This window comes from Dermacentor variabilis, chromosome 3 (genome assembly GCF_050947875.1).
Source record: "Dermacentor variabilis isolate Ectoservices chromosome 3, ASM5094787v1, whole genome shotgun sequence".
In the NCBI taxonomy this organism is placed as follows: Eukaryota; Metazoa; Arthropoda; class Arachnida; order Ixodida; family Ixodidae; genus Dermacentor; species Dermacentor variabilis.
The window spans coordinates 175,757,091-175,772,455 of record NC_134570.1 but is presented as its reverse complement, the minus strand read 5'-3'; the positions used below and the strand labels follow the sequence as shown (position 1 = coordinate 175,772,455).

At 43.5% G+C, this 15,365-nt stretch overlaps 1 protein-coding gene across 2 annotated transcripts in view; it reads left to right on the top strand.

Moving 5' to 3' along the window:
* Nucleotides 1-14,320, top strand: part of LOC142576534 (pancreatic alpha-amylase-like) — a 42,760-nt gene extending 28,440 nt beyond the window's left edge. Inside the window, exons 6-7 of one of the 2 annotated variants that reach the window (XM_075686691.1) lie at nucleotides 10,008-10,326; nucleotides 14,229-14,320. In XM_075686691.1, the coding sequence (XP_075542806.1) occupies nucleotides 10,008-10,326; nucleotides 14,229-14,291 (382 nt within the window). In that variant the 3' untranslated portion in view covers nucleotides 14,292-14,320. The remainder of the gene's footprint in view (nucleotides 1-10,007; nucleotides 10,327-14,228) is intronic. The other variant, XM_075686692.1, reaches the window with a different exon arrangement.
* Nucleotides 14,321-15,365: the final 1,045 nt, after the last annotated feature.

The following is a 15,365-nucleotide window of genomic DNA, read 5'->3' as shown; positions in this document are numbered from 1 at the left end:
TCGGACGTCGCATCGCCAGATTTTTTTTATTATTTTTATTTTTTATTTACAGCACCCTCAGGGCCCAGAAGGCTGTTACAGAGAGGGTGGGTACAATAATAATAATAATAAATACATGCTCAAACAATTATTAGCATTAAGGTGATAAATTCAAAACATAATCAGTTATTGCAGTCTTGAAAGATGATGCCTCCTCGATGCAGGCGATGGAGGGGGAAGGCGGTTCCACTCGGCACTGGTTTTCGGCAGAAATGAATCAAAGAAAACATTTGTGCGACAGAAAGGAATGAACACTTTAAACCGATGATCAAGACGCGACGACATGTACGAAGGCTCTGAAATTAATTCTTGTTCAAGCGAGCTGTTTTGGTAAAAGATTTTTTGAAAAAGGCAGAGACGGGAAATTTTTCTTCGAATGTGCAAGTTTACAAGGCCAAGGTTTGACTTCATTAAAGAAACGCTAGATGTGCAGGAATAATTAGAAAGGATGAAACGTGCTGACCTGTTCTGAACTGACTCAATGGTATCTGCTAGTGCTTTTTGACTAGGGCCCCAGACAGATGACGCGTACTCTAGCTTCGGTCTAATTAGTTTTTGTAGAGCAGTAACTTCAAATGGGGTGGGGCTTTTGAGAAATTCCTGCGAATGTAGCCAAGAGATATGTTTGCATTGTTCATTATATATTCCGATGTGCGCATGCCACGAAAGATTACTGTTTAGCAGGATTCCAAGATATTTATAGGAAGTCACGTGCTCAAGGTTGATTTCATTGATAATATAGCCGAAAGGAGTTGGTGAGTTCGAGCGACGTGAGACAGACATAATTTTGCATTTTGTCGGATTTAAGAACATTAGCCATTGTGAGCACCACCTTGAAATGTTATCTAGAACTTTCTGAAGCATAAAGTTATCATGTTGATTAGTTATTTCACGTTATAGAACGCAATCGTTGGCAAAAAGTTTAATAGAAGTATTAACTACAGCAGGTAAGTCATTTATATAAATTAGGAATAATAACGGTCCCAAGACGGAGCCTTGAGAAACACCTGACTTCACGGTGCAGTGCAGGGATGCGGAATCGTTAGCTGTTACAAACTGGGTACGGTTGCTGAGAAAACATTCTATCCATTTCAGAATATTAGGGTCAATATTAAGAGTACTAAGTTTAAGAAGCAGTAGTAAGTGATGAGACACGTTGTCAAAAGCTTTCGCAAAATCTAGAAAGATACAGTCAATGACTTGGCCTTTGTCTAAAGAGGAAGAAATGTTATGTATAAACGATATTGGTTGTGTTTCGCAAGAGCAGTTTTTGCGAAAACCATGCTGAGATGAAGTGAAGAGTTGGATTCAAGAAATGAGACAAGATTGGAAGATATTACGTGTTCAAGGATTTTGCAAGGCACGCTGGTAAGTGAAATGGGCCTGTAATTGAGAGGAGAATGCGGGTTACCTGGTTTCAACAGAGGGACCACCTTCCCCACCTTCCAGTCTGCGGGCAAAGTTGAGCACTCAATAGATTGGGCGAAAATGACCATAAAAAATATAGAGGAGTAGACAGCAGTATTCCTCAAAAATTTAGAATTAATTTCGTCAGCACCACAAGAAGACGATAGTTTTTAATCTTCAATTAACTTCAAAATCCACACAAAAATGACAAGTGGATCCATGGGAAAAAAATCTTTGCGCATGTGCGGCACTGTATCAACACAGCAAATAGAAAAAGATTTCGCGAAAGTGTCATTTAGGACATTGCAACATTCTGCATTGCTCATGGTGTTACCATCCGTGTCTGTAAGAGATATGATATTTTTCTTCTTTATTTGAACAGTGCTCCAAAATTTTGACGGATTTGTAGAAAGGAGTGAAGGTAGATACGTATTAAAAAAACATCCGTCGCTTCTTTTAATGCGGTATGATAAGCATGCAGCGCATTATAATAATCATTCCAACGAGTGGATGTTCCACTGCGTTTTGCAACAACGAAAAGGCGTTTTTTTCTTGTTTGACAGTCTTGTTAGTTTCGTGGAAAACCAAGGAGAACGTTTCTTTGCGGAAAGCTTGCGCAGTGGTACATATTTAGCGACAAGGGACGTGGCTTTGTTTTAAACAAGTTCCAATTTTCTTCCACGGTACGGCTGAAAAATTCTGGTATGCAGCCATCAATGAATACTGCAAGCTCATTATTAATTGCAGTGTAATCCCCGCTCGCATAATCTCTAATAAATTTTGCATTGTTCTTCTCACATCTAACGGGGCCTATTACAAAAAAATGCAAGAAACAGTGATCGCTTAGTCGTGGGAAACAAGTTAAAGAATGTACTAAGTTTGTTTCAGTGACAAGGATCAAGTCTTGAGTGTTAGATGAAGTAGTGCCAGCTCTAGTTGGCGTAGAAACAAGTTGCGTAAGATTAAAGTTTAGGCACAAGTTAAGGAAAGATTGACTTTCTGTGGACGTACTGACAACAAAGGGCGATACCGAAGACCACCTTATTTTGGGGAAATTAAAATCGCCTAAAAGGAATAACGGTGAGTGTGTAAATGTTGAGACAAGAAAATTCAGAGTCTCATGCAGTTCATCGCAAAAAGTAGATGGTGCACTTGGCGGCCGATAACACGCACAAAGCAATGTGTTTTGGTGGTTTATGACAATACGCACACAAATCAATTCTAAAGACGACGCAAGTGGAATCCTATAAGGCAATATATTGTCGGCGACGGCAATTAAAACACCACCGCCCGATTTTAGGTCGTGGTCATGACGGTGAAGAACGTAATTCTTGTCACCGTGGAACAGCTCTTCGCTAAGAATTTTATCGGTCAACCAAGTCTCGGTCAATACAACCACCTCAGCGGCACATGAATCGAAAATAAATGCACTTTATTAACTGCGCTTCGCACATTCGATAATAAGAAAAAGAAATCACGACAAGGTTGGCTACGTGGCCGGTGCCTAATGTCTGTTAAGAAAAAGACGCGTCAGAATGGTGGTTAATAGCAGAGGACGATAATTCAGCAGTGCATGGAACATTGCCCAATTGAAGTTCACAGACACTGTTTTTATCAGGAGAGTAAATATAACATTTTTTGTTTATATATAGCTTGTTGTATTTCACAGTTAAAAATTGACCGCTTTCTTTGCCAAAGTCGTACAGATTAGTTCTGACAGCTCCAGTTGCCTTACAAAAATTTTCACTTACGGAAACACCAGTTGTCTTTAGCTTACATTTATAAGAAAGAATCGTTTCCCTTAGCTTAGACGATAAAAATCTGACAATAATTGGCCTGGACTTGTTGGGGATAAAACGGCCAAGTCTGTGTGCTCTGGAAATGCGGTCATCGCTTTCATTTAGGTTCATGCCTAATGCTGAATTTAAAACCGAGCAAGTTTTCTCTTCTGACTGCGCCCAAGTTTCCGCAGCGCTATCTGCTACCCCTTGAAATATGAAGTTTTCGCGACGTGAACGGTCTTCAAATTCGTTGAGCCGTTGGTTCAATACGACCACTTGCGGCACGAGGCTTTCACCCTGTTGGCCTTCAGATGTTCGAATGCATTGTTCAACTGCCGAGAGCCTGTTGTCGATATCGGCTATTCGTTGCTCCATTGAATATTGAGCCTCTTTCACTTCACTCAAGGCAGTCATTACTTCTTCGTGTTTAGAATCAAATTTGTCGTGTAGCGATTTAACAAGCTGTAGCAACTCCTTGTTAAACAGGTTAGGATCTTCTTTAGGGGGTCCAGGGTTTAGCTCTACGTTGCCGGACATAACAACTTGGAAACAAGAACCCATTCGCATGCTAATTGGAACAATACTTGTGGGCCTGAAAGCACAAGCAGCCAAACATTCTTTGACTTTTTACAGAAAAGTCGAGGTGCTGTTCTCACCTGCATCCAAAAACGAAAATGTGTTTGAGGCATTTGGGCGGCTGCAGTGCTTCCATTCCCACTGAAGAGGCGCCAGCCATTCCAGCTACTTTAAGGCGTGCCGGCGTTGATGCGTCTGTCGATTTGGCAGCCGGAAATGACAGCGCTTCGGTGAGGCATGGTTCGCTAGCATGAAAGAAGGCTTCAGTGGCCTCACAGTGGAACGGGTCCTCAGTCGACCGGTCGGGCGAGCTGGTACTTCCAACATTTGCTGCCGGAATAGCCAGCACCTGCGCATGGGCGACGCCGATCAGGTTCTCCCACGCAGCGAATCCGATGAATATCCGCATCCAAAAACGAAAATGTGTTTGAAGCATGTTGGCGGCTGCAGTGCTTCCATTCCCACTCCAACCACGTATTCCCAGGCCTTCGATATGATGCAAGAAATTGCCTGTAATAATTGAATTTCTCAAGCTTAAATACGTAGAAAAATCGTAAACTAGGACTTGCACACAACCCACTGACATGATAGCTCTTGGATTGTAATTTGACTATATGAGAAAACATAATTATGTTACGCGAAAACTCAAAGAAACCCTTTCACACACACAAACTGGCCACGGCGTGCGCCATTTTGCCCGCGCCGGCGCGACGGATGTCTTCGGGGCCACGAAGCGGCACGCCGGGTTCCTTGCCTTAATTCCTGCTGGCGCTCGCCTCCGCCGTATTGCGGCCCACGCAAGGGGCCGCGTTTCCACCACAAAGTTCGCCATCGTGCATGGCGTTCACGGCAAGCGTTTTTAGGTAAACATTACGGTTACATACGCTCCAGTTGCCTGGAAGCGTGCTACCGCTTTCCATTCTTAAAGGCGAAGCTTAAGCTTTCTCCAATTTTTTCCTCATCGAATTGGTTCAGGAGAGGCAATAAGCATCCTCAAGTGTAGAGGGTTTCAGTGGGTGAGGGCCAGCCCAGTGAAAATAGATAACCGGCTGAGGAGGGTGGTCGCAGCGTCTGCGATCGAACTTTGTCCCCTTAGGTATCGGTGGCTGGTCACAGATCGCGGCGGCGTTCAATGGACCGTTAAAAATGCCGCTAAAACGGATCCTCATCAAAGCAGAGTTGACAGAGCGATGCCCTTTACGTACTGAAAGGGCTCGTCACTTCGCTATTGATACCCAAAATTTATATTATACGGAAGTAAACGCAAGCACCCCGGCAAACATGGCAGCGAGCGCCAAACGATCGCCGGACAACCATGTTCTGGTAGTTTAGGAACGGGGCAACCTCCGTCTATTCAGAAAAAAGTAAAGTGCAGTTTTGTCCGACATGACAACGCATCTTTATTGCGTACACAGTACTTTTTTCCTGGTGAGCTCTCGCGATTTTGTGACGTTGTCTGACAGACAGGTCAAGTGAGCGCAGCCTAAAAACTTTTGACCAATTGGAGAGGGCTAATGACGAAAAAAGCTTCCAATTAGTTACGAATATTTCTTTTGTTTGGTCAGATCACGCACAATCAGTGTGCACACGTGATATCAGATGGGCAGTCCTCGCGGTTATCGTGACGTCAAGTGACAGACAAGCAAAGTGGGGGTGGCCCGACAATTTTTCGACCTGTCGTGGCTAATTGCGGAATCGCAATAGAAACAGTTTGGAATAGCTTTACGTTGCAGTCCCGCAGGTTACGCCTCGTGGCACATACGTCAACACAATTTCCTTAGGTCTCAGAAGAGGTCCGCTGAAGTAACTCTCAGCAGAAAAATTGGTGACAATAGACGGAGTTGCTAGAACCGGAAAAGGCGTCGTTGTGCAGGCTACCTGACTACATATCAGCACATTTCTGAGTTTCTGAAGAATAAACAGTATATGATTTGCTATTGGTGTTCCATCTTTGTATAGATTCTTCAGTCTGACCCTGTCGCTGTTTTTGCGCACAAAATTAAGCACGTTGAAACAGCTAGCCCACTGTCGAATTCTCCTGATTTTACAGATCGCATAAAAAGCTGTTTGAGAAAGTGTGATCCCCCTTCTTCCTTTATTTTGTGATTGAACACAAGCCTACAACGATTTCTTAAATCACCTTAACGTGGCGCGCTTGCATGTTTAGCTGGACACTTCGCAGCGTGCAGAAGATTATTCGCCAGTTCCATGGTCTCGGCAATTCCAGCGCTGGGCTGCAGGGTGCCTCGATGATCGCGCCCCTGACGTCCCGAATACTGCAAGTGTACACAAACAGTAAGGCTTCGTTCATTTTGTAGCTCACGCAAGAAAAGACGGGGGAAATATCGAAGCGCGAATTCCTGTAGGTCTTGTTCATGACTGATGCATCTGACGCACCTGAGAACGGCACATTTTACCATGTCACCAAGAACACAGAGACCCACTTATATACTGCGTTAACAGTTACTGAGTAGTTAACAGTGGTGTTCAAGCAAACGCTATTCTTCAGCACTTCTTCTGCAACACTCGTTCGGTCTGTGGCTGGCATTGGTACGTCACGCTAAGGTGCACACGGCGTCGCAGATGCCTAGTTGAGTTCCTGAATCCTTTTAGCGGTGCTTATGCCCAGCGTATTTGTAATTGTTTAAGGGGAGTGATCGCATATAACTGCTGCACAATGCCTGCTAGCTGAGACTGGCATGTAGCGATGTCACATTTGTGAACTACAATGTATGCTGTTGCACGTGTGACCTTGCATCGCTACTGAGAACAAACTTGGGTAATATTTTCAGCTGCTTTTATACTTAATAAAGGAGACTTCCCATTTCCCTGTCAAACGATGTGTTCGCACTTGTCGATATATGTAACAACGTGAAACTGAATGCAGTAGCCTAATCATTCTAACCAAAATTAATTTAGCAAGTGGCAGGCAGGACGTTCTAATATCGAGCAATGGTGCGTTTTATTTTTGGGTGCTCTTCATTGTTTTGACACATTACCGCGGATTTTGTAACACACTCGCTCTATCTGAACAGTTCGAGTATTCTGCAAAAGCTCGACAGGACTAAGCACAGAGCGTCACTTTGGCACCCTGCCTCCCAAGTCGTGACACAGCACCGCGGTGTTTAGCTTCGTTGATGCTTCTGTGCAATTCTGTCTGTTAGATTACCAACAGAAACATGCACCGTGCTGTCGACATAGGCTCCCAGTATGGTTAGCTTCACAGGAGACAAGAACACTATAACACGGAAGATTTACAGCGGTTGCGCACTCTCCTAGCGAAGTTACCAGTTGAGGGGTAGCTTTGCTTGAAATTTGTGAGCACAGGTCTGAAGCCTTACTTATTCTGGGCAAAGAAAAGAAAAAAAAGAAACATGAACAAATTAGTGCTTACCAGAACACGTTCCTTCGGCTCTTTCACCACTTCATGTAATCAAGGCATCATTTTGTTTATGCACTAACTTTCAGACCTACTTCATCTGTGACGGCCTTATACGGAACCGAAAATTTGCTTTGATGTTGTTAAACGTTAGTAATATTGTAGTTTGCAGTTCCCTATTCAGCATCTCATTTATCCACTTAACAATCACGAAATTGTCAGTTTGGTACAGTGACATCCGAATTTCAAGGGAAGCTGCTAATCTTGAGCAGTGGAAGTAAGATGTTCACGTGCCTTTATTTAAATCACTGACTTGAAAAAGTTGCTCGTATATGACTGCTCTGTGTGAAGCCTTGTCCCCATATAACGGTTTCGAGCATTTGTTAAGCAAGTCTTACAACGACAGTAAATCATCTACAAAATGTACTTCAGCTAAATATTGACCGCAGCGCGCCATTTCCCCCTTTCCACTCCCTCCATTTCGATATTGAATAAATTTCATCGAGGTTCCGTTCGCATTTCTTTCTGGGCATGCGCAAAAAACATCGGCGCTGATGGTAAAATATTACAGTTATGAGGCACTTATCGCTTTTATACATAATTTATTTCAACGGCAGTAATTAGTCCGCACACTTTGAACTTTGCCTACAGATTGCCTATAATGTGTTCCTTATTTGTGGCAAACAGAAACAATGTATACCTCGTTTCGTTAATCGAGCACATCGGAAAAACGAACGACAAAAGTCGTCCGATCGTATGAAATTAGGGGAAAAACGAGAGTTCAGTAAGTATTTGTGATGATTTTTTGATTATGCCATAAACGTGAAAATTGTCACAAATTCCTTTAGCGCGACCCCTTTTTCTGAAAGATATAAATATCGTGTGGCAGTTACGTGGGGATATTAAGAAACCTAGATGATAGTGGCCGTACGACACTTTAAAACACTCGATTAGGAAGTTGCAATTTATCGGCATCCATGTAACCTACCACGCAATTCTGCTATAGAATTGCACCATTTTGTGCTAAATTTGAATTGTGGTATTTGTAGCTATGCCGGAGCAGCATGCTAAATTCTTCGCCTCTGATAATTATCCAGAGCACTTGCATAGGCTGTTATTTCTAAAGTACCATTTAACCCACTCACTGTTCAATTTGCCTGCACGTCACCCAACATGACCCTTACTCTTACTAAGAAGCTACCTCGTTTATTTCACCGAGGACACCAGGTGAATGTGCTATCACGCATTAAAGAACAAACAATACAAGCGGTCGGTAGTTTCTTTTCACGCTCTTACTTTTGCTGCCAACGCGACAATTGGGCGTGTTCACTCAATACATTGAGTGAACAGGCCCCGCATTTTTGTACGACTGAGTTACCTAGAGTCATAGAAAACCGTAGCTGAAATGGCAGCCTTATAGTATAGAGCACATAATAAAGGAATTGTTTTACAAAAGCAGTAACTGATGCACATGCGTTGGAACTTGGCACGAATTTTTGATAGCGTTCCCTCTAAGTTCGTTGAACTTGGCCTTGCAGGCATTTGCAGTTAAGCCAAGGCAGCTCGCAAATTCTGCGTTGCTGGTAAAACATACTCATAAGAATGTGGAGCACTGGCGCAGGTAATTTATTGCAAACACCATAATTATCTCGCAACATTAAAATTTTACATGCACACTGCCCGGCTCCTTCCCCTTCGTTGCTTCCTACACAAACGAGGAGGCTTGTATAGTTCACGGAGGACTAAGTGCATCCCTCGTTATCACGCGTGCAGAGACCGTGAAAAGGAGGGATTAATAATTTTTTTATAACACAATTCTGCTGATGACAAAACACAAACTTTTCGCCCCACAGTACATTCGAGATCGCCACTATATTTACTGAATCTGAAGTTGATATCTTACAGCTGTATTATGACTTTGAGAAACATTGTGGATAATGGCAGCTTGACACTATGGAACGCTTGAATAAATAAACGTCTAGAAAAGCTGTAAATAAACTGCATAGATTAAACATTTATCTTTCGCCACTCATAACATGCTTCCTACTTTAACGAAATATAACCACTTTGCCTCGAATAGACAACCTAGGAGGCGGGGCAAAAGTGCATACCTTTGTCGGTACGTAAACCTTCGGTGAAGACGAGTATTGAGTAATTATTTTCAGAACAGTTTCAAACTTTCAGTGATTGTTACCCATTTTGGGAGCCGTATTTCCTAACATACTAAACCTTTTCTGTGTCTCGTCCTCTCACTTAGCCTTTCATACAACGCTTCAGAACGAGTCGAAATTGAGTACTTAACTTTCGGTAAACCCCGAACTGACACACAAGCTTTCGAACTGGCCTGCATATTGCTCCTATTGTTAGCCACATTGTTTAATTTTTTTGAAGGTGACCGCGAAAACTGGCTTATAGCGTTTTCGAATGTTTCTTTATATAGGCGCACTCCCAGCAGCGCTGTAAAAAATCGTTCCGATGGGATAATTGGTCATTTCCAGGCAGAACTGAAACAAAGCTCTTCCTGTTCGGGCTGTCTTACTTTTGAGAGAAACTTGCGAAATCCTATGTATGAAATTGCATTGGTGTTCGCATATTTTTTTTTCTCTGAGTGGTACTTAGGGAGCGGTTGGTGAGACATGTTATTTCGCTGTTTGATTTCATATACGTTGCTGTTGGATAGTTCACTAAGGTTTCAGCGACAGCCTTGATGTATTATATTACCGGACACTACTTATAGCACGAAACCGGCACAGTGCAGATGACGCAGTATCTTCGAGATGCTGCGCGCACATGCAATAAGTATGTGTTTCCATTTTTCGCTCCAGATGGAGACAGATCTCCAACCTTGTCGAGCTGCACAATGTGGCGGGGTTCTCGCCTGTCACCAACTGGTGGGACAACGGTTACCATGCAATCGCATTCGGCCGTGGAAACGCGACGTTCGTCGTCATCAACAACGAGGATTTCCGGCTCCAGGCAATTCTTCAGACGTCTTTACCACCGGGAACATACTGCGACGTCATCTCTGGCGTTAAGACTTCAGTCGCTTGTACTGGAAGGTCATTCGTCGTCAAGCCTGATGGCAAAGTTGATGTTACCGTGGACAACTTATGGGAGGATCCTGTCATTGCTCTACACATTGCGGTGAGATTATATACATATACCTCTTCGCAGGTAGAAGCAGCAAGCCAATATTTATTCATAACAGCCCTAGCTTAGCATTGCGGTCACTCCCTTAAAAACGAACTGACAGTTTTGACCGCGTAGAAAGCCAAGTTTCGCATGGTACAGATACAGAGCATCCCTCATTGGAAATTCTACGTTTGAAATACGAGTTGAAGCGTGACAAAGTGAGCAACTAGACATTTTAACGCAATAGCATTAGAAGCGTCAAAGTGGAAAGAAAATCGCAAGTCTGCAGTGTTTCAACAAATTATTGATATACATTTATGTTGGTCTAATTATTTATATGTCTTTTACGTACATGAAATTTTTGTTAACAATTATAAATTCATTTTCGGGAGGCCAGTACTGTTTGGTTGGCCTTGACAACTCGGCGTAGCAGACGACGAGCGCGATGGCTTGACGTCATGCGTGTGAAATACAAAACTCTTATGTGCTGCATATTGAGCATGAGCAAAACTTTTCCGTGACATCTTTAGACTGCGCGGATAGTATTGAATGCTACAAAACACCCGTGTTCACCCTAAAAAAATATTTCGTTAAGGTGTCCAAAAAACACAGCGTTAAAGTGTATTGAGAACGACGTGTTCAAACAGATTTCAGGCACACACAGTCAGTGATACAAGCCTCAGATTCTTCTGGGACGTGACTAGTTTGGTAATAAGGACATTGCCCGCCTTCTATTTTGCTAGTTTTCTGCCAGCGGTGGTGGTTCAAATACTTGGTGAGGGCTCGTGTTGAATCACAGTTCAATTTTCTCAGAAGCTTGTTGATGTTTGCCTTTACCCGACATGGTGTTTCAAGTTAACGATTGAATCGCTTGCCGAATTTCAGCAACCGTGATTGTTTTGTCCAGCTCGCAGTTCACACCGCTGCATTCAGCCAGTTGTCCCTGTCTATTGGTGGAGTTTCCTATATGTATTTCGTGTTGAGTTCGTCTAGGATGTCGTCGTCGATGCCTGAATAATTGTATTGGACTGTTTGTTCACTGATTGCGTTGCTTTGTGTTGGATCAAGGAGATGGAGTTGCATCGACCGCGTTTTGTTTGTGGCGAGAGTGCCTTGTAGGCTGTCGCATATCTGCTTCCAGATTTGCCGCTTGAGATCAATCGCGCATGTCGCTGCGGTTTATGTGATCTTCGCTAGGCGGAGTTCTAACTTCCGGGTGATCCTTTCTCTTCTCTGTATCTTGATTAGGCTGCGTCTGGCCTCTCAGAGATGTAGAAGCTGTAAGTCTGCAGTCAGTGTGTCTGTGGTCAGGGTAATTTCTTCGGACTGTTTATCCAACTGCGGCAGGAAAACTTGCAGTAATTGTTGCAGTGATTCAATGTCTGTTATGCGACTGTCGTTTCTCGGTTTTCGAAAGGAATCCCACTTTGTTATTCTCGTTTGCGTTTCTTCGCCATCGGCATTGCGAGGGCTGGTACACAGTGGCGACTGAGCACGGTTTCCTCCGTGTTATGACATTCTGGCAATTGTATTCCCTTTACGACGGCGAAGTAGGGGCCAGTGTCTCTGGGCACACTGTTCCCTATCCGCGTGGAGTGGTATGGGTTCGTGAGTAGCGTGAGACAATGTTGTTGCCTCATATTCTGTGGTGCTGCTGCCTTGACCGTGGCCGTAGCTCCACGCCCGGCGTGCAGTGTTAAAGGCCCATACTATCACCAAGTCGCTGTTTTTGGCAAAGGTTGAAGCCATGGTAACCAGGTAGTTGAAGTTATCGTTCCTCAGCCTCGGAGGACCATATACGATAAACTTGAGCACGCATTTCTGTTATCTTTTGGCGGACAGAATTTCGATCATGTTATGTTCAGTGTCGCTGCCAACTTTGACCTTATTTTTGTTGAGAAGTCGCTGCTTAGTGCTGCCACTGCGTTTTGTCGTGGTTATATGTGTTTGTTGTAGCCTACGTGCGTCGGCTTAAAGCCTGTTTCTTGGAGGCCGATGGTGCTAGGCGGCATGTGTCCTTTGGAAGTGTACTGCGGTCAACCACCATATTTCACTTGCAGCGACGACAGTTGCGTTGCCGTATCAGGATGAAGTTAATGCCTTTTTGCTTGTGCTATTCATGGTGTCTTTTTTCTATAGTGGATGAATAGAGGAAGCTGACGTGCTTTTACTTTTGTAATGGTTACTATTGGATGCGACGCACAGGTCATGTGTTTGGAAGCGTTAACTTGAACGAGGGAAGGTGTCGTTAGGTTGTTATCATTTCGATCGACATATGCGTCTGAGATGTAACGGTAAGGACTCCGGTTGTTGCAATAATTGATCTGTGTTCAAAGCCTCCTATATGACAAGCGTAAGCTTTTTGCCGTGCAACAACCTTTGTCGACACGCAGTTTTTGTACGAGTTCATACGCTCTTAGAGCGCTCCTTCAAGCTAGCCTTCGATGCGCTGGGCTCGGCCGTCGCCTGGTCTAACAACGATGGAGTGTGCCTAAAGCGCACTCCAGCGAAGGAAGCTGTTCTCAAAGGCCATAGTTTTGTGTTCTGCAAGTGCCAGAAACGTCATAGAGGTTCGCACACCACTAACACCATATCTTCCCCCATCATTCCTGGAAGCAGTCTAGCGCTTTGAAACGGTGATGCACGGTACCGCTTTTGAAATCCGGCAATGTCGGCCGCAGAAAGAACGCTCCCAGCGTTGTGAGTTGTGCAACACTACGGTACCCAATGCAAACGACAAACTTGTTTGCTTCAAAGACAATGCACAGCCGCGCATCTGGCTGTCATGCTTCCAATGGTCAGAGACGTGTAGCTGGGAAAAAGGGCAAAACGATCGCACTTCAATTAGGCTACAAAACTAAGATATGCTGATCAGTATGGTAGAAAAAAGTATAAGCTCCTTGTACTTCGAACGTCACCTTCGGTGGTAGCTGAACAAGATTTTTTTACGCGACCGGCATTGATTGCTCTCATAGTTCACGGTGAATGCTTCACCTGGTATTCAAGTTTTTTAGACTACGAGTGGTCTGTAAGTCAAGCATATAAGTTTTTTTATAATCCTTGATAAAGTCGATAGGTGATAGAAAATACTTCGTGCAGTATTCAGATTTTTGGCGATGACACGTAATGAAAAGATGTTAGGTCAACAGTAACCTAACCTCAATACTGCTGACATTGGTACATAAAAAAAATCCTATTTTATAGATGGTATTTACCGCTTTTTCATTGGAAATTCTCACAAAACATTTTACGATGTCGGAAAAAAGTGAACAAAAAATAGATATGATGTCCATAGCGTGGCCGTTCTGTTCAGCAATTAAAGTTGCGAGCAGAATAATATTTGTAGAAGCTCAATACTTAGAATTTTTACAAGAAGGAGCCCCACGGGCATTTGAGACGTTTCGAAACAGTCTGACAATTCGATTGCTACTGCTCAGCGACTGCGATCAACAAAGGCGAACAAATGGGCAGAACTTGTGCACTTTCTACTAGCCCAATTCGGAGCGCGGTGGAGTGAAGCCGTCTTTAAATATGATTGACCTCTCCCTTAGCGCTAAATTTTAAATACGCAGAGAGATGTGGGATAAAAAGTGCACATAAGCGTACGGATGTACCAGAATACGAACACTGATCTGCATAATCTTGCACGTTTTAATAAAAGTGAGCAAAACCTTACGCTACATTGCATACTATTTATGTTAAAAACTTAGCGATAGGAATTGCTTAGCGCAAGTGTGAGCGTAAATCAAAAAACAAGCAGGTCTTTGTGTTGAGGAAATTGTGTGAATCCTTGTTCAGGCTTAAAAGGCGGCCAGGGTATTTTTTGGTCGCACTCAATGTGGTTGTTAGCGGGCCTTATTGTGACTTTGTATATTCTAGAAGAGTGTTCACTGGTTTTTCTTTCTTCTTTGCAGGCGAGACTCGAGAACAGCATGAAAAGCCCGCACTACCTCATAGAGTTGGAAATATACGCATAAATTATAAATGAAATCTTCAGTTTTTTATTGAGTAGTTGTATGAGTAATGACCCTTTGTCGGCATGAAGGAAGTAATACAATGTTGTAAAATATTTAATTACAGAATTTCGGCACGCATACGTGTGAAAACCAGTCTACGCCACTTATGTATTCGTCAGCCAGACAGGAAGACGGAAAATTGACGTGATGAACAGTGGTCAAAGATGGTGGCTTCATCATCAGACATGGCTTGTTCGATGGCTATTAATGTCTCCAAGTAGCGGTGGTTGAGAGACCACCATTCAAAAGTATCAGTAGACGAGAAAATTCTGACAGAACCCATTTCACGATGACTGTCGGTGTTAATGGAATCGGCACTCAAACAATGTAGCGACATACCTAATTAATAATGACGCATTTATTTAAAATCTGTCGGAATCATTCTGAGATTTTTCCTTGCTCCTTTCGGCTATATACAAAACACACTACCTCCGGCAACGGCCCAGTTTGCTATAACACTAGCGCGCCAGGGCCGCGTATGACTATGACGCATCACAACCACGGCAGGACGATTCCGAAATGGTGACGGACGACCACGTGAGGACGACCACGTGGACGACCACGTGAGGACGAAGATATAAATACAATAAAACGCCGACGAATGTATGACAGCGGTGGCGTAACAACGAAGGTATCGGGAACAAGTGCGGCAGTTTCATGACGATGATCATTATGTTTTGTTGCCGTCCCCTTTTAAATGGCACGGTGACAAATAGTCACCTAGTTTTTTTTTTAGTTAATCTGATATGTTATACATGATTTTCTCTCTACCATTTTTGTGTACATCTCGTTACCCTTTCTTCTCTTCCTCGAAACTTCTCTAATTTGTGCCGCTTTCTAGGGCTGTCGCGAATCGGGTTCTATCTCTTCCCTGCTTTTTTCCCGCCAATACTCTAAATGTTCTAAGGTTATCTCGACAGCTGACCGACCGCTTGATTCCGGCGCTTCCGGAAGGTGTACGTTACCCACTGATTCCACAGGTTAAATCGCTATGCATTCCATTAGTGCTCCGCACTTTTGCTGCAGCATAGATGT